Consider the following 26,377-nt stretch of genomic DNA (forward strand, 5'->3'; position numbering starts at 1 on the left):
GAAGCAAGCAATGTGACACTTTTAAATACACCCACCCACCCCTTCGAGCGTTATGTAATATTTGAATGACCTATAATTTAGTGCGAACTAGAGACCTGAATAAGGGTGAAACGACCCGGTTCTAGGACGAAACAATCCAAGGTGGAAGGCAAAAATTGGGGATAAGGGCGAAATTACTCTGGTTCAAAATGAACCGGATATTAAAAATGGTCATATTTGTGTTTCCGGTTCCTAAATACAGAAACGTTTGATCAACTACTTTTTACGTCGATTAACTGTCTGTTTTTGTTTAGGCAATGGAATCGTTACTTGAACAACAAAGACGTTACCATGAAGAACGAGAAAGACTCATGGATGCAATGACTAAAGAGATGTTGCATCCAAAGAAAGTTGTAGGTTTATAATTCAGATTGACGTAGCCTATTACCGTAAAGGCGTAATAATATTGGATCCGTTTTTCTTACCTTAACTATAATATTAGCCTGAGTACTTTGATTGTAAAAAAGCTAGGCAGGCATACATTTGGACAGTTATCAGGCTCTCTAACTGTCGGGAGACCAATCTATATCAACATTGTGCAATCTTTGCTGGTATAATATCCGCCCGGTCCCCTCCATTATTATTTTTAGTTAGGGTTAGGGTTAGGGTTATAATATCCGCCCGGTCCCCTCCATTATTATTTTTAGTTAGGGTTTAGGGTTTGGGGTTAGGGGTTGGGGTTAAGGTTAAGGTTAAGGTTAGGGTTAGGGAGGGGGGGACCGGGCGGATATTTTTCCGACTTGCTCGTATGGGGGGAAAATGCAGTGAACTTGTATGGAAATTACAAACTGATATATCCAATACTGTATAGCAACTTGTGTGTAGTTTTTATGCACAGTTCGACAAATCCACTAGCCCGACGTCCGTGGCTAGTGGTTTTTAAGTTCGGGCTAGTGAAAAACGCAAAACATGCATGCATTGTTTACGGTTTCTGTCGCAAAAAATTAGTCTAATGACATGGTTGTTTTGATTGGCTGGGCAAGTCACGTGGTAGTTAATCTTGCACATAATGTTTTAGGCTAAGGAACTCTAATTTAATTTTTATTTTCTATATCAAATTATACTTGTTTATAGTAATTAAATTGCACTAAATATTTATATCTATATATTGTAATATCAAGAACTGTAAAGTACACAGTTGTAACTGATAGGTAACCACGGGTAACACGAAAATAGGTGACTGCTGTTGATGCACAAACTGCGGTTGACACGCAAATAGTTGAGTGATGGTGACATAAATAAGAAGCATGCATACAAAACAAGTGTCAAAATACACATTTAAGAGAAATATCAAAGTATATCTGCATATCCACACATCCCCATACGAGTTCACCGTTATTTTTTACATACGAGTTCATTTTCCATACGAGTTTTCCGTTCATACGAGTTAGTTTCCATACGAATTCAGCGCATCCCGAATAATCAAGTTTTTTTTATATATCTAAAATTATGCATATTTCCAACACACATGGCTCATATTTGACTTAGTTCCCCATTATATACCTTTACATTACATGGATCATTTTCGAGCTCCATTTATTTACTTTATTACCATGTTATGTTAAAGTCTTGAGTAATTTAAAAATACATCTGAAGCTGTGTACATGTACGTTTGTTTTTCATTAACAAGCTTAATCACAACTTGTGCAACTAGGCAAGATTAGAGTTGGAGTTAACAGTCCTGGGCTTTTGAAAAACAAAGGCAAGTGAAAAATTGCACTCATCAAAACGCTTAGGCGAGAGAAAAATTGCACTCATCAAAATGCTATGGCGAGTGAAAACCAAGCATTATTCATTTATGAAGTAATTGGTACATGTAAATGCAGAGACATATGTTGCAAAAATGAACCAATAAACCAATAATGTTTTCTTCTAATTTTTATGTTGTTTGGATCATTAGATTAGTGTAGTCTGACTTATTAAAAAGTTTCAGGAGTTGTGCTATAGAAATATAATTATGACATACACTGATGCAGACAATTATAGATACCTTTTTAGTGTTAGATGGTTTGATGAACATGCAGCTAAACGTATAGGAATCAACTTGTCTTGAATTTCATTGTTAAGTACAACGGACATGATTAGGATAGTTGGGATGGGAAAACCCACTGGTTCTGAGGTGATTCATAAACTACGACCCAAGCATCTCAGGTGTACATTACCGACTGAATTAGATCCCTCATATTATTAAAACATTTTTTAAAAATAATTAATGAAACGTATGCCTACAAATAGTTCAGTTGATAGTGTTGGTTGGGGCACTGACATTCACATGACATTTTTAATTCAACAATTATGCAACCAGTCTCCCTCCCTCAACATTTTGTAACATGTCATTTGACGTAGCACTTCAAGTTACAAACAGCTCTTACATGTATGTTAAGACAACGTTACGTTATTGATCTAGGATGGCCCCAATGTTGTTGATAAAAAATATATAAACCCCCGACAAAATCTGTCATTACAGAGGATTTTATTCCAAATGTGGGATGCCATAATAAAGGTAATAAAAAAAAACCCTATAATTTTAGACAGCATCATCAATACGTAACAAATTGTCAAGTAGACCAGCGTGTGCGTGCATCCAGAATTCCAAGAGTAAAAATAGAAAAATGTTGTAGACACCATCATAAATGGGTAACACGTCTAGAGTTACAAGTCAGGGCTTCTAGAATTTTTATAAAAATCACTAGTCATGGGATCAGTGATTTTAAACATTTACTAGCCATGGTTAAAAATTCACTAGTCCTACTTTTAAGTACATACAATTTTACTCATAATAATAATCAGATATATCACCTAAAGAGGAAGATAGAGCTTAAAAACCCTTAGATTTTGGGGAGAGGATATTCATAGTTACTAAATAAACTAAAATACTGTATACTCATTTATTTTTTGATTGTGTACACATCCAAAATTTAATTAAACAAGTCGAGCAATGGATAAAAGAAGCTGCAGACATTATAGTTATCTTCTCTTGTACCAGTTTTCTTCTTGGTCACTCAAAGAACAATATCATAATTGACATTATTGCTCTTTTGACAAAGCAATTTATATATATATAGTTCAAAATTTCTGAAGAAATCACTAGATATTAAAATATTAAAAATTCATATACATTCTTATTATATATTACAAAAAAAAATGTATTCCAGTAAAATCAAATATAATGAATTTATTAAAAGATGGAGTGTATATACCTTAAGTTGTTCGAATAAATATCTGACGTCATCCACCACTGACAGTATCTAAGTATTTATTACTATATATACATGTATAAGAAATTTTGAGTGTTTAGTACCGAGTGAGGTTCAATGACGTGTTGGCAAGAGGTTTGTTGTTTTATTTTATATTAACAGTGTTCTCGCTGGGTGAAATTAAAGGAGGGTGGCCACGCAGAACCACACCCTTCAAAAAAACAAAAACGAAAAAAAAAAATGGTTGGAGGGAGAGCTTGGTGGTTACCATGTTGTTGTGTGTTGATATACTTTGTGGAAAGACAAACTCCTTATTTTGATTACAAAAAATGTATACGAAATACAAGCAGACTCATCTTTTAATTGAACCGAAGATGTGACTGTTCTGATCACGTGACCAATTTGGCGCCAAATAAGTGGGGGTTTTCAGTCGAAGATTGCCGAATCCATAAAAAATAAAAATGTTTTCATTGCTCAAATAAAATATAACTTTTATTGTGTATATTAAACATACAAATGGATACAGGTATGGGACAAAATAGAGGCTGTTAAAAATACTATTAAATTACGTTACGGTAACTGTCATAAATGTTTCGTCAGTTGCTTTTTTGTACACAATGTGGCTTGTTTCCTTTGATGTCCAGTGTGCAGACTGATCATTGTGGGTTTTTTTTATGTGGGGAAAAAAAGTGTGCATTTGGAAATAACGGAGATAGGTGCTGGGAAATATAGTAGGGTGCTGGAAAATAAAGAGGGGTGCAGAAAAATAAAGGAGGGCGGATAACGTGAAAGGAGGGCGGCAAAATGCAATAGCAGGGCGGGCTGCCCCGCTTAAATGTAGCAGCGAGAACACTGATAACTAATTTTGATAAGTGTATGTATGTATAAAAATATATATACAGTGTGAAAATGTGACCAAAAATGATAATAAAAAACTTTAAATAATAAAAAAAACCCCAAAAAACAAACCATTTAAATATAATATTTGACAACTTCTTTTTTTCACTAGCTGTGGGGCATGGCAATAGTATTTATTTACTAGCCCAACATTGAATTATACTAGCCATGGGAGTGGGGCTACCATAATCTAGAAACCCTGCAAATGTACAAATAGTCTGACCCCGACAGCTCTAATTGAAACAAACAGAAATTAAATAGTCAGCTATGATCATTGATTACTGTTATATATTGTGTACATATATACATATATAAATAACATGTACATTCATTAACCTCTGGCTGAAATACAGATATTTAAATGAAATATTGTTTGATTTTTTTAAAGATAAAAATTAAAAATAATAGACGTAAAAACAAATTCCTAGGCTTATTCCTACATACCTATTATCATTTCTTTTCCTTCTTTTTATTATTCCGTATACTTTTGAATTGACTTAGTCTAAATTTTATTTCTTTTTGTTAAAAAGAAAGTAGAAAGTTACACACTTGCCATTTTTGGGACGTTAACGGATTTCCGTAACGAGTTCATTTGTGTGGGCTACTATTTAATTCAGTTCCTTTTCTCTTTTTGTTATAACTATATTAACAGTATTTATAAATGAGTTATCCTTATCAGACGTTGTGATCTATTATCTTACAAAAGTGGACTGTTTCTAATTAATAATAAATTAAATAGGCAAAGACGTTTTTATCGGATTGGTACGTCTTTGAAGATGTCTATTAAACCAGTGTTTTCTGATTTGTATAGTACCAGTCATATATTAAAATCTTGCATGGATGCTACCATTGTCGTAACATTTTTTTCTGGTATTATTAAACGGATCTTTCTATCAGCTAGAGGCAATCAATATACAAAAGTATTTTACGTGCGCTGTTTGTTAAGTGTAACATGCTTTATTTTTCACACTCTCCAGATTGAAATTACGTGTGAAATTACGTGTGCTGTACGAGCGTGATAGCACTTGCGCACCAAAGACAAGGTCTGAGTTAATTTTAGTGTTAGTTGTAGAATTATGGTACGGTTCCCTCTTTATATCAATATTATGAGGGTAACTGGTGGATATCTTTTAAAAAAATTTTGATTTAATTTTAATCAGATTGGTAAAACTGATGGTTCAAGATGATTCACTTTTTTTTCAGCAACGAGAACAGATAAATTCTGATCATCGTCTGAAACTTTTACTGGATGTGAGTATTAAATATTTCCCACGTTTTAAACAAATGTCAAAAATGTAGTTGATATATATAACATAATATTTTATCACAAATTATGTCACTATATTTTTAAGATGATTTTTAAGTTTTAAAAATCATTTATTAATATTACTTTTTTCACACATGTATAATTAAAAGTTGAACTGTTGGTGCAAACTGATTATAACCGATGATCGATGAAAACATTCCAAAGTTCTGATTCCCACCACTTGTTGAGAGACATTGCTGATTGTTTATTCCATCTATCAGATCCTGATTAACTAGTGATTGGAAGAAATAAAGATGCAGTGTTTCTGCCACAAAGAAATTTTTGGGTTTGGCTCTATGGAATTTGAATGCAACCACAGTCAACAGAGAATATGGGGGGACTCTCCCAGAAAGAAAATGGGTTAAGTTTAGGGTTAGGGTTAAGAAAATCATACAATAATGATAAGAGTCATTAATTTTGTCAAACAGTTAACTTAAAAAAAGTAAAATCTGCCAAAACATTTGAGTATGGCACCATGCCCGTTTTACCCTCTGGCAGAAACCCTACTCTATGAGTACTATTTTTATACGTTGAATGATTTGACTTGTTCTCTTCAGTCTTGTATTTTCTTACATACCCATTGGTGAGAACATTGATCATTATTTGTTATAACACGTACTGTTAACACATATATACGTGTGATAACAGTTTAAAAACATATGACTGGTTACTCCTAGGAGATGACCAGGTCGCCAGTACCATAAAATGCAATAAATTAATATTGTGTACATTGTGATGTATAAGTTAACCAGAAATTGATATGTTTGTGACATATAAGCTACCTATATGCGCAAGAGCTGTAAATAAGGTTTTGTCAAAAAATATGTTTAAAACCTGGTTTTTGAGGAGATATGAAACAAATACTTGTGTCCATTAGATATCATTTATCTTACAACTCATTGTTTAAAAACGTATCCAACTGCATAAGATAGATTGTATCTAATGGACACTTGATGTAGTATTCTCTATTTATCTCATCAGTGATTTGAAGAAATTAAAGAATTAAGTTTCTGTGTTACTTGTTTCAGAGATATATGGATTGTACCACAGAACTGAAGGATCTCTATGAAGACAAAGATGGGTAAGAATTAAATTGATATTGATAATGTCCGGGTCTTTATTCCATAATCTATGGTTAAATTAGCACTGATACTGTCATGGTGACAGTACACCAAACTACTTCGTGCGCTTTACCACTGGGATACCTCCCGCCCCATAGAAAACCCAACGCAGTAATTTAAATTTTAGTTGTTTGTTTTTTTCAGTTAAAACCTAAAAGTGGCATTTTTCAGCTGTGGGATTTCTTTAATTGTCTAGAACAGTTTGAATCATTAAGTACAGTATTGTTCCTTTTACAATTTATGTGTGTGTGTGTGTTTTAATCATTAAATCATTTAGATATTTAGATTCCGTGGTCAGTGTTGATACAACTGCAGTTGATGTGGCACATGTCGGAGTGTTTTACTAGTTTTGTTTAACTTGTAGTTTGAGGAAGGAGGAGATCCAGGCACTGGCCGGCCCCAATGAGTATTCTGAATTCCGCTCTCGTCTCACCGCCATAGACCGCTTTTACCACCAGCACCCCAACGAGGTATGTTACCACTTTTACCACCAGCACCCCAACGAGGTATGTTACCGTTTTTACCACCAGCACCCCAACGAGGTATGTTATCGCTTTTACCACCAGCACCCCAACGAGGTATGTTACCGCTTTTACCACCAGCGCCCCAACGAGGTATGTTACCGCTTTTACCACCAGCGCCCCAACGAGGTATGTTACCACTTGTACCACCAGCACCCCAACGAGGTATGTTACCGCTTTTACCACCAGCACCCCAACGAGGTATGTTACCGCTTTTACCACCAGCACCCCAACGAGGTATGTTACCGCTTTTACCACCAGCACCCCAACGAGGTATGTTACCGCTTTTACCACCAGCACCCCAACAAGGTATGTTACCGCTTTTACCATGAGGTACTTAGCACTTTTACTACCAACACACCAACAAGGTATGTTACTGCTTTTACCATGAAAAGAAAGAAATGTTTTATTTAACGATGCACTCAACACATTTTATTTATGGTTATATGGCGTCAGACATATGGTTACGGACCACATAGATATTGAGAGAGGAAACCTGCTGTCGCCACTTCATGGGCTACTCTTTTCGATTAGCAGCAAGGGATCTTTTATATGCACCATCCCACAGACAGGGTAGTACATACCACGGCCTTTGATATGCCATTTGTGGTGCACTGGCTGGAACGAGAAATATCCCAATAGGCCCACTGACGGGGATTGATCCTAGACCTACTGCGCAACGAGCGAGCGCTGTACCACTGGGCTACGTCCCGCCCCGCCTTTACCATGAGGTTCTTAGCACTTTTACTACCAGCACTCCAACGAGGCACTTTCAAAACTGTTTCGTGTATTTCAGGTCAGTGTTCCGATGTCCATGGAATTTGAGGAGATTGCTAAACAGCGGGAAAGTTCAGCTGATGAAGTGCAAAGTTAGTGAGCTAAGATACAGATTATTAGAATGGGTTTACTTCTTATCTTATGCCTGTTTTCTATTGTTGAATGTTTAGCAGACATTATACATACTGCTGTTTTAGAACCACATCATTTATTATTGACACATGTATATAAATTACACCGGAGAGTGGCAACGGAAAATTGCACAGTAAAAACATTATAACTAGTGCTTTTGTATAGATCCAGTTACATCGAGAGAGGAATGGTCTATCTGCCTAGCAGGGAACCACTTCTGATAGAACTGAAGAGATTTTTCTAACATAATTGTAACATAATTTAATACTTTATTTCCATTAAATATTCTGTTAAATGCAGTCATACATGTTGCTGCCATCGAGTTATTTGTAGTTACACTCGTGTCACATGTCTGGTGTTTCAGATGTGGTAGAGTTCACTGATGAAGAGGGGTACGGACGCTATTTGGATCTACACCAGTGCTATGAAAAGTATTTGAATCTGAAAGGAACAGAGGTATGTTGGCTGTTTACTATGTACATGATAGCATTGTTTTGAAAAAGTGTACAACTGAATTTGTTTCAAATCTTTTTCCAAGATGTTGCCAGGAATTAGTTTTTATGTGGTTCTATCCATCCCCCTCCCCCTTAAAAACCTCCATCACCTCTTCTTTTGATACTTACTGATAAACAAATGATGATTGAAAATGGGTGGTGCATACTTACTGATAAACGAATGATGATTGAAGATGGGTGGTGCATACTTACTGATAAACGAATGATGATTGAAGATGGGTGTTGCATACTTACTGATAAACAAGTGATGATTGAAGATGTGTGTTGCATACTTACTGATATTCGAATGATGATTGATGATGGGTAGTGCATACTTACTGATAAATGAATGATGATTGATGATGGGTGGTGCATACATGTACTTACTGATTGATGATTGATGATGGGCAGTGCATACATGTACTTACTGATAAATGAATGATGATTGATGATGGGTGGTGCATACTTACTGATAAACAAGTGATGATTGAAGATGTGTGTTGCATACTTACTGATATTCGAATGATGATTGATGATGGGTAGTGCATACTTACTGATAAATGAATGATGATTGATGATGGGTGGTGCATACATGTACTTACTGATAAATGATTGATGATGGGCAGTGCATACATGTACTTACTGATAAATGAATGATGATTGATGATGGGTGGTGCATACTTACTGATAAACGAATAATGATTGATGATGGGTGGTGCATACATGTACTTACTGATAAATGAATGATGATGGGTGGTGCATACTTACTGATAAACAAATGATGATTGAAGATGGGTAGTGCATACTTACTGATAAACAAATGATGATATGATGTTACTCTGCTGCATGTCACTGACTCTTGGCAAAGACTATGGGAATGTTTAGACTACCTTTTAACACTTTTACAAACAAGTCGTTCAGTTCTGAGGGTACAGATAGATCCATACCCTCAGATTTGTAACCATTTCACCCTCTGTAAAAATCCCTGCTTTCAAATTCAATTAAAGTTGAGGGTTTTTTTATTCTTAAGATGGAAAGCAAAAGCTGAGCTTGTGAAATTAATTATCAGAAGCCATTTTGTGTATTATGAGTAGTAATTGCCTCTTGCTCCCTGTCAGTTTCAAACCTTAATTTTCTTGTGTACTTCTTACATAATTTATGCTTGTTGCTTTGTAGTGCTGAAGTATTTGCATTTACAGTAAACTGAGTTTGGTTATTTTCAGAAACTTGACTACATCACATACTTGACAATATTTGACCGACTGTTTGACACTCCGAAGGACAGGAAAAATTCTGCCTACAGAGAGTAAGTATGAAGTAGACTAAGATGTTTTGATAATGTTGGAGAGAATGGCTTGCAAATCTGACACTGGCAAATTAATAAATCTGGTGATGGTATCAAGAGGATTATTGTGGAGATCTGTTAAGAAAATGCTCTTGGTTGATGACATAGGTCACAGTATGCATCACTCATACATCATGCAGAGTTGTTGTTAATTTAGAGGTTAATAAATTGTGGGTATGATGTAGTTTTGTTTATGAAAAACTTAACAGCGTTAGGTTATTCAAGTAGACAAACACTAAATAAATGTTATTGCATTCATTCATCAGATGTTATAGTCATGACAGTGTATGCATTGCTTTTGAAATTTTATCAAATGCTATTTTAGGCAAATGTTGTTAATCTTTATAGAAGTGTAAAATGTGTTTTGTTTTATTTTTCCAGATACCTTCTGTTTTTGTTGGACTATCTGGCAGACTACACTAGCAGAGTGAAGCCACTTCTTGACTTGAATGACGTCAGCATTTTTCTAATTGTCTTTATTTCTCCTAATATTCTGTGCTTAACCTTTAGGCTACTGGATAAATTTTTGACAAAAACCACGTTGAGTGGGTACAATTTTATAATTTGTACTCACATATATTCACTTAAATGTTTTATAAATACATAAAATAAAGTTCATATTTGAATCTGTAAGTATTATTTTCGTGAGGTTTTCTCATGTTTATGATATTTTAAATTGATTGATGTTGATTAGAATTAAGCAAAAAAAATAAAGTTTCCTTTACTTATGGGCATTTGTGGCCAGCAGTCCAGTATTTATGTCCATTATTAAAAATAACAGTGGTTTTCTGACCAGAATTAAAAAAAAGAAAAAAAAGAGCTACGATTCATATCCCAATATTTGGTCATTTTTGTTATTGGTAAAACAATCAAATTTATTATCAAATTAGCTGTCACAATCAGCTATCGATCCCTGAAAATGACAGCGACGTGCCGCCATTGTTGTCAAGCGAAAATACTTGCCGAAAATCACTTTTGCAACTCAAAATTCTATAGTATAATCCATTGAAAAAACAAAATCTAAAGAAACAGGAAGCTGACTTGTCCATTTCTGGTTAATAAATCGCTTCCGGTCAGTGTCATGAGCAAAACAGCAGCAAATATGAATTGGGGAATGCACGGTGTACAGTATGTTGAATGGCTTGATGTCGGCCGAGATATCTCGCCTGCAGTAGTCAGAAGGTTAAACACATTGACTTATACATATGCTACTGTTTTTTCCTCGATTCCAAGTAGCAGTCACACAGTAATTTGGACTTGTCCACAGAAATAAGACTGTTGTATTAGGAAATAGCACATCTTATATTTTTTATAATCTGAACGTAAGACTTGTTATTGTATGTCATTATAAATGTAAACAACACGGTCATAATGTTAGTTGATTTCCCACTGGCATCATCACTAACAGCAAGTCATAAATTTGGGCCTAATTGTTTTGTTCTTTATTCAGTACACTGTATTTTCAATCAAGCTGAAGGTATTATTTGTGCCTGTTTATAGTTTTTAAAAAGATATTTATGAGAGAAGTTGTGTGTTTAAGGTCTTACCTTGACAAGGAAGGAAATGTTTTATTTAACGATGCACTCAACATATTTTGTTTACGGTTATATGGCGTTGGACATATGGTTAAGGACAACACAGATATTTTAGGAGGAAATCCGTTGTCGCCACTTCATGGGCTACTCTTTTCGATTAGCAGCAAGGGATCTTTTATATGCTCCATCCCATAGACAGGATAGCACATACTACGGCCTTTGATGTACCAGTCGTGGTGCCCTGGCTGGATTGAGAAATAGCCCAATGGGCCCACTGACGGAGATTGATCCCAAACTGACGTGCATTAAGCGAGTGCTTTACCACTGGGCTACATCTCGCCTCTACCTTGACAAAGTCAGCCAGCAAAATATACGCTGTTTTTCTCACCCTGTCAGTGGGTCCATTAGGCTATTTCTTGCTCCAGTAAAATGTATTGAGTGCGTTGTTAAATAAACAAACCTTCCTATTTTTCTGACAGTAATGGTGACATCATTTAATTACATTCAGCTTTTAGTTGACTGATCTTCTTAATGTATGTTAAAAACAACTTAAACTTTATAATAATATATGAATTAAATTAAATTTTTTGTTAATTAATATTCATATTTTTGTGATATTTTTATATATATTTGTGAATTTTTTTACATAGCACTATATTAATTGCTACTTCTTGTTTTCCTTATTTCAGGAGATGGATAGCGTGCATCTTGAGTTTGAGAGACTGTGGACAGAAGGCTCGTTTCCTGGCTGGCCGGTCAGTAACGGTTTCATGTGTCAGTTGTAATGTTTTAAACTTGGGTAATGGATCAAGATGTACACCTCTAGATGTTAGGTGTTCTTAGTGGCAAATCTAAGGGGGCCACAAAATGTTTTGACAGTTATATATTTATTTATTTTTAATTGTTTACATTGGAAAATCTGACGAATCCCTTTAGGAATGTTTGTTTCCTTCGGCCATGTCATTGAGGCTCCGCCACTGGTTCTAGTAAAATATTTAGGACTGTTGTGTTTGAAATTATGTTTAGTCTTGATTGAACCCCTCAGCAAACTCAACCCCAGAGCAAAACTCATCATGTTTTTCCAATCGGTAACCTACGATTGATATATCAGCGGCCATGGTATGTCTTTGGGAAAGTGCATAAAATTGATATAAGAAGTGAAAGTACAAATGAAATGATCCCTTGCTGCTAAGAAAACATTTTTATGTTCAGTTTTCATTCACTTCCAGAAAGAAGCGACTGGAGCACTCACACACTCCGGGGCTCATCTTGATTTGTCGGCTTTCTCGTCATGGGAGGTAAGATTTTACACACAATTGCGTGTGCACTATTTTCATCTTGATCAGTCTGCTTTCTCGCCATGGGTGTTAACATTTTACACAAAATCGCATGCACTCTATTTTCATCTTGATCTGTCGGCTTTCTCATCATGGGAGGTAAGATTTTACACACATGCACTCTATTTTTACAGAGATATTCATAGTCATGTGATCATAGTAACTGGTCATCAAAATCTTCAGTTAAATTTGTGGTAGGACCTTTTTGTAGTATAATATGTAGCACATAACCTGTGTGATAATAACATTTTAGCTAAAATTGGTACCTGTTGTATGTTTGTTAATTTATTACTGATATATTGATATTGGTTAAGTACAGCTCTTGTATCAAGACAAAAGTCATAACAGGCTTTTTTTAATGTAATAATAAAAAACGTAAATTTTGAAATACTGAAATAACATGATTCCTTGTCAGAGCTAGCTTTCAGGTAAGCAGAAAACTTTGCCAAATTATCTATTAAAACTTAAAAAATGGTGGAAATTGAGTTGTTTTCCAATAAAACATCAATCATTGCTTAAAATTATTTTGCCATATTAAAATAAAATTTGCCAATTTTAAAGTTTTTAAGTGGCATAGCTAGCCCTGTTTGTAACCAGTGTTATAAGAAGTAATTTACTGTGAGTATGAAGACAAGTAACGGTTGAAGTGTTGTCCGTGTTCTGTGATTATCAGTGTTATAAGAAGTAATTTACTGTGAGTATGAAGACAAGTAACGGTTGAAGTGTTGTCCATGTTCTGTGATTATCAGTGTTATAAGAAGTAATTTACTGTGAGTATGAAGACAAGTAACGGTTGAAGTGTTGTCCATGTTCTGTGATTATCAGTGTTATAAGAAGTAATTTACTGTGAGTATGAAGACAAGTAACGGTTGAAGTGTTGTCCATGTTCTGTGATTATCAGTGTTATAAGAAGTAATTTACTGTGAGTATGAAGACAAGTAACGGTTGAAGTGTTGTCCATGTTCTGTGATTATCAGTGTTATAAGAAGTAATTTACTGTGAGTATGAAGACAAGTAACGGTTGAAGTGTTATCCATGTTCTGTGATTATCAGTGTTATAAGAAGTAATTTACTGTGAGTATGAAGACAAGTAACGGTTGAAGTGTTATCCATGTTCTGTGATTATCAGTGTTATAAGAAGTAATTTACTGTGAGTATGAAGACAAGTAACGGTTGAAGTGTTATCCATGTTCTGTGATTATCAGTGTTATAAGAAGTAATTTACTGTGAGTATGAAGACAAGTAACGGTTGAAGTGTTATCCATGTTATAAGAAGTAATTTACTGTGAGTATGAAGACAAGTAACGGTTGAAGTGTTATCCATGTTCTGTGATTATCAGTGTTATAAGAAGTAATTTACTGTGAGTATGAAGACAAGTAACGGTTGAAGTGTTATCCATGTTCTGTGATTATCAGTGTTATAAGAAGTAATTTACTGTGAGTATGAAGACAAGTAACGGTTGAAGTGTTATCCATGTTCTGTGATTATCAGTGTTATAAGAAGTAATTTACTGTGAGTATGAAGACAAGTAACGGTTGAAGTGTTATCCATGTTCTGTGATTATCAGTGTTATAAGAAGTAATTTACTGTGAGTATGAAGACAAGTAACGGTTGAAGTGTTATCCATGTTGTGTGATTATCAGTGTATAAGAAGTAATTTACTGTGAGTATGAAGACAAGTAACGGGTGAAGTGTTATCCATGTTGTGTGATTATCAGTGTTATAAGAAGTAATTTACTGTGAGTATGAAGACAAGTAACGGGTGAAGTGTTGTCCATGTTGTGTGATTATCAGTGTATAAGAAGTAATTTACTGTGAGTATGAAGACAAGTAACGGTTGAAGTGTTGTCCATGTTGTGTGATTATCAGTGTTATAAGAAGTAATTTACTGTGAGTATGAAGACAAGTAACGGTTGAAGTGTTGTCCATGTTGTGTGATTATCAGTGTTATAAGAAGTAATTTACTGTGAGTATGAAGACAAGTAACGGTTGAAGTGTTGTCCATGTTGTGTGATTATCAGTGTTATAAGAAGTAATTTACTGTGAGTATGAAGACAAGTAACGGTTGATGTGTTATTCATGTTCTGTGATTATGTTGACAGGAGCTGGCATCTCTTGGTCTTGATCGTCTCAAGTCTGCGCTGATGGCTCTCGGTCTCAAGTGTGGTGGGTCAGTATCAAATTATAGATTTTTGTATGTGTTAACAAAATGCAGATGCAGGATTTGTCTATGGAGTGGCTTCAACTTTAAAACAAAATGCATTGAATATGGAGAGCAGGGGTGGGGAAAAATTAAATTGTTAATCGGTCCCGCTTGATGTCATCATTAACGGGGGGGGGGGGGGGGTGACAGGGAAAAAAAGAAAGGAATAAAAAAAAAAACTTTTTTTTTTTATCACAGTGGAAAAAAAACACCCCACAAATTGTATATATTTTACATAATGGAATAAATAATATAAAAAAGGAATAAAAGTTATGAATTTAAATCCCATATATGTATAAAAAGTATGAGTATTCAGTACTGTGTCTTGAAAATTAATAAAAGATCGCACCGTTGAAGCGTTTGACAGCCTGAGCCAGCATGTTTAGACAAAGAGATTAATAACATCATCACTGATTGGACGACATTTGACCTCTACTGGCTCTCGAGATAACCAGTACATGTAGCTGTTCTGCTTACTCCCACTTGTTAACAAAAAAGTGGAAACCTTTTATTAATTTTAAAATCCTCTATAATTATTGGATAGACTACATTGAACAGTCAACAATAAATACATTTATAGATTATTTCAGTATATTTTATGCTATTTCAAGCAGTTAGTATTGCACAAAAGTCTCTTGCTTCGGACTGGGACACTCGACCCGACAAAGCTTCGTACATAGGTGTTGACATGTTGATTGTAACCAGTTGCAAACTCTGGGTCCTTTGTTTTAATTGGAGTGTAATACCTTGATGGCTCTCTCACCAAGAATGGTGTTATTGTTAACGTCTGTTTTATCTCTTGACTGGCTCAGCAATTTTGACAAAATTAATGTCTAGCCTAGTGGCTGTGGATTGACACTACTGTAGGTCCAACTTCAGTGACTGACGATATATACTTAGACAGTCTTTAAAATCACAGACGTCTGAAACACAAGCTATACTGACCACTATTTATTTATTATTTTAAATCATGCATGAAATACCGATGTCTGGGCAGACCGGTCCACTTGACGGATAAGAATTTGTTCCAATAATAGAAATGGACAGGTGCTTCGGACCGACAAGAATGACAAAAGTGGGACCGGCAAACACGTGTTTTTTAAAAATAATTTCGGTCTCAGAGATCGAGAATCGGTCCCAGACCGGAAGAAAAGGGCTTTTCCCCACCCCTGATGGAGAGTCCTTCTCAGAAACACATAGCCAGCATTATCTCTCCTTCAACAATAGATAAATTCATTATATTCATCTTTTAAACACTGAATTTTGGGAGCACTTCACAAAGTTTTGGGTGAAACCACATCTCCAACATCTACCCCTGGATTCACACCTGTATTAAGCCCTAGGTTGTTTAGTAAAGTGACCATCTTTCACAGTAATAGAAGGTTTTCTTCAACAAGATAAACATGGTGCTTCTAAAATTATGAGGAAACTCTTTTCATATCAGAGCCTTAACTATCCTCACCCATTCTCTGCTGGTTAAAACCCTGGTAATAAAAAAAATCACCATTTATTTGTGCTCAGTAGTATAGAGCAGTCAAATATTAAAGTACTTACTGATCATATGGCCACTTTTATTATTGTATCATCTCTGTTTTCATGTATAGTTCCGTGTTTGGATTTATTGACCTGTTTCACGTTGCTCATAAAAATGCTGCTATTGATTATAACAAAAGATTACTTTTTTGATATGGTTCTTTTCTGGATTCGATGAACTAAAAACCATTCACTTGAAAATCAGCCCTTCTGATGTGTTTGTTTTCTTGCAGGACTCTTGAGCAGAGGGCCCAGAGACTGTTTGACACAAAGGGAAAAAATCTGGAAGATCTTGACCCGTCTCTGTTTGCCAAGTCCAAGCCCGGAAAACAGGGCAAAAACAGGTTTGTTTGTTAAACACATAAATTGACATGTGTCTCCACTAAAGATATTGAAATAAGTTGAGAATAGTTGTTCAGATTACTGTGTATCAAGAAAGTCGCAAAAATTGGTTCTTGAGCAGATAGTATTATATTTACAATTTCGTTGTTTGTTTTATTAATCTGCTACCAATCCAACCCGAGGGGGATATAGGTTATTGTAAGCAGGTTATTGTGTCCATTTTGTAGATGCGAACACAATAAGTGACATGCAGTTTGCAACATTTGTTGATTTTAAAAATAGATCAACCAAGTAAACACAATACACATACAAGTATGAGTACAACCGGAACAGTGATTTGAATCAAGTTAAAATGACATTGCTACCATCATCAAAGTTTGAAGAGATTATGTAGAAAAATTAAGAGAATTTTGATAAATTTGTCAATTACTGTACATAATAGTCTTGTTAACATCCCCTCTTTCAGCGTCATTAAAATACTTTTCATGTATGTTTTGCAGGATTTTGAAAGCAATGAAATTATTTACATGTTTTGTTTAAGAAATGCTAAAGAAAATTAATAGTAATTTACCTGAACTATTTGATGATTAAATTTTCAAAACACAGCTAAATTCCATTTTTCTTAAAGAAAATCATACAAAATCAGCCATTTTAAGAGCTCATGACACAATCCTCAAATTAACTCTTAACAAGTATATTAGCAAATTTATTCCTGAACTTCAACTCATTATTTACATTTTGATTAGCTTGAACTATGTATATATAAAATTATATATATATATATATATATATATATATATATATATATTCTGTCATGTTTGTTATTCATGTTGACAGAGACATGATATTTTGGTAAATAACATCTTGAATCCTGTATTTTTAAAAAGATGACATTTCAGTAAATGACAGCTTAAACCATATATATATTATATATATATATATATTTATTATATACATAGCAATGAAATATATAGATCTACGGAAACCATAAAAGTAATATCCGGTGAAAAGTCATATTTTCACTGCATTTTAGCTACAGTGAAAATATAGAAGTCGTATTTACTTTTTTGTAAAAGTGCATGATTAAATTATCTCCCTTCGTCTCGCTTCTTCGTATTTAAATTTGATGATTACCAATGCATCTGATAGTATTTGAAAAATAAAAAACGTAATTTAAACAACTGTACCTATAAAAAAGGGATACGAAGTGCAATTACGATAAAATATCTAAAACGAATTGAATACGAAGCTAAATAATGATGACACAATGTAGTGTCATCGAGTGTAAGTGTAAGAATTTAACGGCATTCGACTTGTTTTGTTTTTGTGGGAGTTTTTAGAGGATCGCTTTGTCAGGTATGTTTGCACCGCAGTATTGTTAAATAAATGTTAATAAAGATAAATTTTAATCAAATTTCTTTTTAAAAGTATGGTAAAGTAATTTTTTTGGCAAAGTTCCATAGGAAGAAATATATCACGACGTTACGTGTTTTCGATAGGATAAGCGAAAGATATTACAAAAAAGCGAAAGATATTGTCAAAAATTAGGAAATATGTATATAATAAATAGACCATTTCATGGTATTTTTCCGAATACGATTTTTATGTCAACTCGTGATGTGTGAAAACCATATTTTCACACACCACTCGTTGACATAAAAATCGTATTAAAAAAACCCCATGAAATAGTCATATATTGTCATGTTTTCTGTTTGTGTTGTACAGAGACTTGGAGCGACAGAGGGAGATTGCGACGCTGGAGGCCCAGGTTTACCGACTCGCTGAGATGTTGAGCGAACAGCGAGCGGCGACTCGTGACAATGTGCAGCGTAAACAGGCTCGCACCGGTGAGGAGCGCGAGGAATCGGACGATGAGGAGGTCTCGGACGAAGATTCCGACGATGATGAAGATGATATTCCTTATAACCCGAAAAACCTGCCGCTCGGCTGGGATGGGAAGGTATAGAGTTTATATTCCTTATAACCTGAAAAACCTGCCACTCGGCTGGGATGGGAAGGTATAGAGTTTATATTCCTTTTAACCCAAAACATCTGCCGCTCGGCTGTGACGGGAAGGTATAGAGTTTATATTCCTTACAACCCAAAAAACCTGCCGCTCGGCTGGGACGGGAAGGTATAGAGTTTATATTCGTTTTAACCCAAAAAATCTGCCGCTCGGCTGGGAATGCAGTTTATATATTCCTTACAACCTGAACAATAAGCTGATTGGCTGGGACAAGGATGAAAAGGTATTGAATTAGAGAATAACCAACTCGCTACAAGGAATTACGAATTATCTGTCCCTCGTGAATGAATGTTGTAAACCCGAGCCTTTGGCAAGGGCGTTACACATTCATTCACGAGGGACAGATAATTCATAACTCCATGTAGCGAGTTGGTTATTCTCTTTATTACCCATTGTCAGTTTTAACTGATTTTTAATGTAAAAATTCCTCTGCAGTCTACAACAAAGCCATCAGCCATTACGTCATGTAATAGTACGCCCATTACATGACGTAATGTAAGTGAAACATTATATGAATGAAAGTTAAGTTCCAGCCATGGAAAGCAACCAATCACGCGTCGTGATTTATAAGCCAGCCAATCAGTGGCTGTAGAAGCAATCTGCACACTGTGCAGAGATCGAAACAATATTACCCCGTATATTTGAGCCCATATGGGTAATAATTCATATTCTTTACAACCCAAAAAACCTGCCACTCAGCTGGGATGGGAGGTTTAGAGTTTATATTCCTTACAACCCAAATAACCTGGGACGGAAAAGTAGGGTGTATATGTTTCCATACAAAAGCATTGGATACCAGTTTTAGATAGCAGCTATAAGTTCATTTATTTCTCTGTGAGAATTGTAATTGTTTTGTATCTTATTCCAGCCCATTCCGTACTGGTTGTACAAGCTGCACGGTTTGAACATCAGCTACACGTGTGAGATCTGTGGAAACTTCACCTACAGAGGACCAAAAGCCTTCCAGAGACACTTCGCTGTAGGTGACCACTCTGCGTTGTATTAGTTTCATTTATTTTGACACCACAATAGCTGAAGTTTTTAATATTCCAATAGCTGATGTTACTTCTGTTTGAACAAGTCAGTATTAGCGACAGTTGCTTTCATGAAAATTCACTGGACATATTTAAAAATTCCCATGCCCAATTTTATAATAAAAGCCAGTAAATGGAAGTAAATAACTTTTCACTATACAATTTTAATTATAAATATAATTGAGATCATGTCATGTCAGTTTTGTTTGTCGATTTTACAGATTTAAATTTTGTAAACTTAAATGGTTATGTACAACCTTAAAACACTGATGACCATTTGCATTTGGTGTACACTGGATTAGAGTGAGCACTCTTTAGGTGCCAGTGTCAAGACAAAAATGGAAAAATAACTAAGAACATTTTGTATTTACAATTTATACTACATGTGTATTTAAAAACTGGAATAAAATTATTTGAAGATTGAATATGTGGTAATTATGGATTTTCCCTGTAGATGTCTAGACCAAGTGTCAAACTAACTGTGTGTTAGACACCAAATAGTTGTCTTGAGTGTAATGAATACTGTATGATTTGTTTTCAGGAGTGGCGACACGCCCATGGAATGAGGTGTCTCAGTATCCCCAACACGGCACATTTCTCCAACGTCACACTCATTGAAGACGCTCTCGCTTGTACGTACCTTGTCGTATGTACTCGACACCCATAGCACTACGCTAACAGTCCAGTTGTAAGGGGTACCTGGTTTAGAGAGGTTCAGGCTAGGATATCGTAAAACCATTGTAGGCTATGACTTCACTACACCACATGCAATAGTGACGTCATAGCATCGATGGTTTTTATGATTTAGTAGTGCTAAAATAGCTTCGAAAATTTGGACCCTGATCTGTTTAAAAAGGAACTGTCCAAAACATCCAGTTTACAGAGGGTCTGGTTTGGAAAGGGTTTCACTTTATAACCCCACCACACCCACTAGGATTTACAGAGGGTCTGGTTTGGAAAGGGTTTCACTTTATAACCCTACCACACCCACTAGGATTTACAGAGGGTCTGGTTTGGAAAGGGTTTCACTTTATAACCCTACCACACCCACTAGTATTTACAGAGGGTCTGGTTTGGAAAGGGTTTCACTTTATAACCCTACCACACCCACTAGGATTTACTCAGAATATTATAATCATGTTATACATCTGTTACTGTGATTTTCATGCTATATATTTTCGGTTTTAATAATTAAGACTTGTCATATATTTTTGTGAGCTTTAAGTTAGCCATTGTCATGTAAATCATCAACTTACTTTATATTGTTTTAACATGGGTTGTTGACATTTAAAAAAATACTTTATACAATTATTAAAGCAGAAAAATGCATAAAGATCAATAGTGTAGTTTTGTTTTAATTTCCTTGGTAATTTCCCACATTGTGTACCAAAATGTACAAAAATTGAAAAATGCCTGTTTGTCTTGACCATCTTCCTGCCTACAGTGTTTCAGCTAAACAGTGTTTGTGATTTGTTTTTTTAGTGTGGCAGAAAATAAAACACGGAAAGGAACAAGAAAGATGGCGAGCAGAAGCAGAGGTAATGCATACTTGTCGGTTTGTCTGTCTGTTGGTCTGTCTGTCCATCCGTTCGTCCGTCCGTGTCTTTCAACCCATGTCATTGTGTTGTATTTGAATCATTCTGAACAAGCTGTTAAGAATGTTTTGTTTTCCACTTTAATAATGAATCAACCTGTGTAGCCATGCTGATTTGCATACGACCTGCATGAATATGTAGACAGCTAAGTAGGCAAGGTTGGCAACATGGCAATAAACAATTAAAAGACCCATCTCCAGCTTTGATATTTAATTAACACGCATTGTGTTGTAATTTTGGTTAAGATGGGCCGAGTTTGGGTTAGGTGTTTTTATTAAGTTACAAATGTGATTTACAGTCTGTAATTAATTATTATTAATTATAAATCTAATATATAGTGGAATTTATGGTGAGCCAGGTTTTCATCTCGTATACACCTTGCCATTGGGCAGTTAAAAGGTTCTAAATTCGGACTAGTTTTAGATCGGGTTCAAAATTTAAACAAACAAAAATAAAACATTTGGATATACGCAAACAAATTTAGTTTTTGGCTATTAATTATACAAAATATATATCCATTAATAAATCTTTTTCCCAAATTTCAGTTGCCTTCTTTTACCCCTAACCCGTTTTCTCATTTGAGACACATTTTCTGGCACAAGTCAGAGTCATGTTTGAACATTAATGTGATATAATAATGTTAAATTCTGACATTTGATCTGACAGTCTTATGTGGGCATACATATATATATATATGGTCTATATGTTCCTTCACAAATGTGTCTCATGATTTAAACTACTCAAAAGAATTTAAGGGTCAAAAATTTATAACCAAATAAGTTTCAGAGTGTATTAGATTGATGATGTAAACTACACCAAAAATGTTATTTATTGTTCCATATTTACAAAAAAACACAAATAAACGTCACTGTATACAAGAAAGTCACATGACATGCTGTCAAAGTTGAAGGTTGTCAAACATGGATTTTACACATTAGAACATTCATTTAATAATGTGTGAATCCACCCCTGGCGCGAATACACTCGACACATCGTTGCCTCATGCTGTTGATCAGACGTCTGAAGAACTCTTGGGGAATGGCCTGCCACTCTGCCATAAGAAGTTGACCCAGAACATGAAGGTTGGCCGGAGGGGCATGGTTATCCCGAACTCTCCTGCCTAATTCGTCCCAGGCGTTCTCTATTGGGGCCAAGTCAGGCGAACATGCTGGCCAATCCATCCTGGCGATACCTTGTTGTCTGAGAAAGTCCGTTACCACCCTGGCGCGGTGGGGTCTGGCATTGTCATCCTGCAGAACTGCCCCACTGCCAATCTGCTGAAGGCCTGGGAGAACCAACGGCCGGATAATCTCATTCAGATAGCGGATTCCATTCAGATTGCCATCCACCACATAAAGGGGGGTCCTGTGGTGGATAGAGATGACGCTGCCACCACCGAACCGGTGACGTTGTCTAACGTTAACGTCAGCGAAGCGCTCCCCAGGACGTCTGTAGACACGAACCCGACCCGTCGTTGAACTGGAGACTAAACCTGGACTCATCAGTGAACATCACTCGACCCCACTGAAGCGTGCACCAGTGACGTCTGGCCATTCTGTGACGTGGTAGTCGAACAGCCTGGTGACGGCAGCGTAGATTATTGGCTCTCAGACGATTGCGTATGGTTTGATCAGACACTCGAGTTCCAGTCACAGTCCGCAGATTGTCACGTAATCAGCGTGCAGTGGTTGTGCGTTGACGTAGAGCCATATTGGTGATGTAGCGGTCCTCTTTATTTGTAGTGCTTCGGGGTCTTCCTGAACGTGGACGATTTCGAACAGAATTCGTTACTTGTTACCGTTGCCACAGTCGGCCAACGACACTCTGACTGACACCAAGTCTCAGAGCAACATTTCTTTGCGTATTGCCATCCTGAAGCCAAGCAATAGCCCTTCCTCGATCTTCGATAGTCAGTTGAAGTCGTACCATTGTCGAATTTGGAGTGTGCACCGTACACGAACGCAAGCTCCAATTATACGGAAATTCAGCATTGGGAACATGGAATACACGTGCAAAGTGTGCAAATGAAGCGCTTTGTGAAAAAGCAAGTTATGGGCACTTAGCAGACCTTTCGCTTTCGCCCTAATTTACGTGCAAATGTAAGCATGTTTTCGCCATTAGAACTAGTCGACAGTGTCAGTGACAGTGGATTTTAATTCATTTATGGGTTGCTTAGACCCACTTTCGTCAAAATGGAACAATACCATGCGTGACATTATGGTCTAGCTAATATAATTGACATTCAGAAAATAATGTCGAAAATATCGTCTGACCCTTAAATTCTTTTGAGTAGTATACTTCAAAGATCAACAAAAATAATAATGAATTTAATTCACGGTCTTCCTATTGTATGAATTTGTTGTTCTTTTAAAAATGTTTATTTAGCGAAATAAAGAGTAAGCAAAAGTAACGTTGGCTTTGCATGGTCGAACAGATGTCAGCAACGTTTTATTTACTGATGGAACGTCCAGCTAAACGTCGCTGTGTTGAACTATCACTTGATGATAAACTTAAAATAATTAAAAGTTTCAAAAGTATACCTAAACCAACGTTAAGATCTTTGAGTGAAAAGTTTATTATCGGAAAATCAACAGTTGGAGACATCATCAAGAAAAGAAAGGTTAATAAGGCAGAGTTTGAAAAAGAGCATTAGTGGAAATAAGCGGCGGTTTAATAATGCATGTAATTTTAATTCAGCAATCGATTGAAAGTTTGTGGATTTATTGATATATTTCTTGTTCAAAATTATTCTTACGTTAATAAGTGTAATATTTTTCTAAATGCCACATAAATGTACAATGTTTTCAATATTTCATTGTTGTTGTTATTGTTTTTAAACACTTTATCCCTTTCCCTAAATGCAGACCCCTGAAAACCAGACATTTTACTTGGTCCCATGAATGTCCGGTTTAGAGGATTCACTGTAGTAAGGGGCCAGTGGTAAAGTACTAGCCAGGTCTGGGATTGATCCCGGTCAGTGGACCCATTGGGCTATTTCTCCTTCCAGCCAGTGCACCACAACTGGTATATCAAAAGGGAGCAGGTCAACTCGTTCCAAAACCAACTTGCCCCAGGGTTTGGTAAAGTATAATATATTAGATTTGATGGAACTGAATATATTTCATGCCAGAACATACGTAAAATCACTTGCGGGTTTCATCTCCAAGACTATATATCAAAATTACCAAATGTTTGACATCCAGTAGCCGATGATTAATAAAAGAATGTGCTCTAGTGGTTTCGCTAAACAAAACAAACTTTTAACTTGTTTGTAATGGATTCACTTTGAAAGTGGACTCTTTATATCTCATCGCTCATGTTTGTTTTGCTTTCCAGGAAGAATATGAAGACTCACAGGGCAATGTCGTAAGCAAGAAAACATACGAAGATTTGAAAAGACAAGGTCTGTTGTGATCCTGGTGGACTTTACGTCATTGTGGACCCAGTCATTTTAAACTCATCCATCATGTTCGTTCATACAAGAAACAATTATGTGGTATCCAGATGGAATTTACATTTGTACTTGGAAACACCCACGGGAAACTAAAATTCATTTTAAATAAAGTACACTGTTTCCTCAATTTTCTTGGCTTTTCTTTTAGCTCACTCTATATTTGGCAACTGTTTGTAAGATAAATTGTCTCTAATGTGTTCTGATGTATTATTTTCTATATGACTTTGCCCAGACGGACGAAAACATACCACAGACATCGACATACCAGTAGTTTGCTTCTCCTTGGGATAAGAAAAATGGATTTGCTGAGAGGTTAGATTTTTTTTACACAAGGATCTCGAGCAATCCTCTTAAATTAACAAAAGACATGAATTAAACTGCAACAGCTGAACAATCTAGGACATCATGAGTGTGTTAAATATGATGGCAAGTAACAAAGCAACAAAGATGTATGACGTTAAAAAAGTTTATTGAGAAAAAACCAAAACAGTAATTGGTGTTCTCATCGGACTCTTCGGAGGCAAAATGGTGAAATGAAACAAAACTAAAAAAATCACCACCTACATCTAGATGGGAGAATAATTCTGCAGATTTTGTTGATGATTTCATTTTACAATTACAGTTATATGAATTTAACATTCATTATCCAAAACAATAATGAAAAACCCCATAAAATTCACACTTATTAGCATTGTTGCTGAAAATGGCATATAAAAATAGACCTGAGTGCAATTTGCTTCAGATAAAATTGCAGATATAAAAAACACAAAAACTTGCCTCCGAGATACATCACACACCAACAAAACTTTGTAGAAATAATAATCTTGTTATAAAATGCAAAAAAAAGTGAAAGACAGAAAAAAGCTTTGAAATATAATGATGTTTTCTAAAACATTCATTTGTACCGGTACTTGTCAAAACCGACATTCAACACAGTGATACCTCATTAATCTGAACCAGAGATTATGAATATTTATGGGAACAAAATTCCGTATGCATATTCATAGAAAATTATATCTGGACTCTTTAATGAGAACACTCTTGAATTCAGTAATTGATCAATTTATTTGCCCCGTTTTATCAAACAGTACAGTTGATGACATTCATTTTCTTCACTCATTTTGGCTACTACACAATAAATGTAACATATCCAATGATAATTTTTTTTATAATAGACAAATGGTACTTTTTATCTGTTCATCTTTTAAAAGTTAATATTTTGTAAAAATAAAAACATGGACATATAGTGTTGCCTGCTCAATATAGAACTGAACTATTATGACATGTCATGGTAAGTACATGTAGAACGTTTTTATTTTTAATGTTTCGAAGCATTATAATAAAATAGCTCATTGTGAATCTGAATTTCACTTTGCATCTTATGATGTTTCTGTTTTCAGAACACTGGAAAAATTCTAATGAAAAATTGCTATAATTGAATTTGTTTTTTTAAAGAAAATGTAATTTAAAAATATGGATTTGGAGTGA

The 26,377-nt window shown here is 35.4% G+C and overlaps 1 protein-coding gene across 1 annotated transcript; it reads left to right on the forward strand.

Moving 5' to 3' along the window:
* The first annotated feature begins 215 nt into the window (after positions 1-215).
* Positions 216-25,016, forward strand: LOC121372611 (splicing factor 3A subunit 3-like). The gene is made up of 17 exons (XM_041499033.1): positions 216-392; positions 5,337-5,384; positions 6,468-6,520; positions 6,925-7,030; positions 7,878-7,950; positions 8,355-8,446; positions 9,708-9,790; positions 10,211-10,283; positions 12,054-12,119; positions 12,594-12,662; positions 14,805-14,872; positions 16,672-16,782; positions 18,506-18,740; positions 19,675-19,785; positions 20,382-20,472; positions 21,323-21,378; positions 24,772-25,016. Exons 1-17 carry the CDS (start codon positions 297-299, stop codon positions 24,847-24,849), a joined length of 1,509 nt encoding a protein of 502 aa, XP_041354967.1. The 5' UTR covers positions 216-296; the 3' UTR covers positions 24,850-25,016.
* Positions 25,017-26,377: the final 1,361 nt, after the last annotated feature.

Source organism: Gigantopelta aegis, chromosome 4, assembly GCF_016097555.1.
Source record: "Gigantopelta aegis isolate Gae_Host chromosome 4, Gae_host_genome, whole genome shotgun sequence".
Taxonomy (NCBI): Eukaryota; Metazoa; Mollusca; class Gastropoda; order Neomphalida; family Peltospiridae; genus Gigantopelta; species Gigantopelta aegis.

Coding starts and splice junctions, on each gene's coding strand:
- LOC121372611 (XM_041499033.1), top strand. CDS start 297: ATGGAATCGTTACTTGAACAACAAAGACGTTACCATGAAGAACGAGAA. Junction 16,783..18,505: donor GGAAAACAGGGCAAAAACAG/GTTTGTTTGTTA, acceptor TGTGTTGTACAG/AGACTTGGAGCGACAGAGGG. Junction 19,786..20,381: donor CCTTCCAGAGACACTTCGCT/GTAGGTGACCAC, acceptor ATTTGTTTTCAG/GAGTGGCGACACGCCCATGG.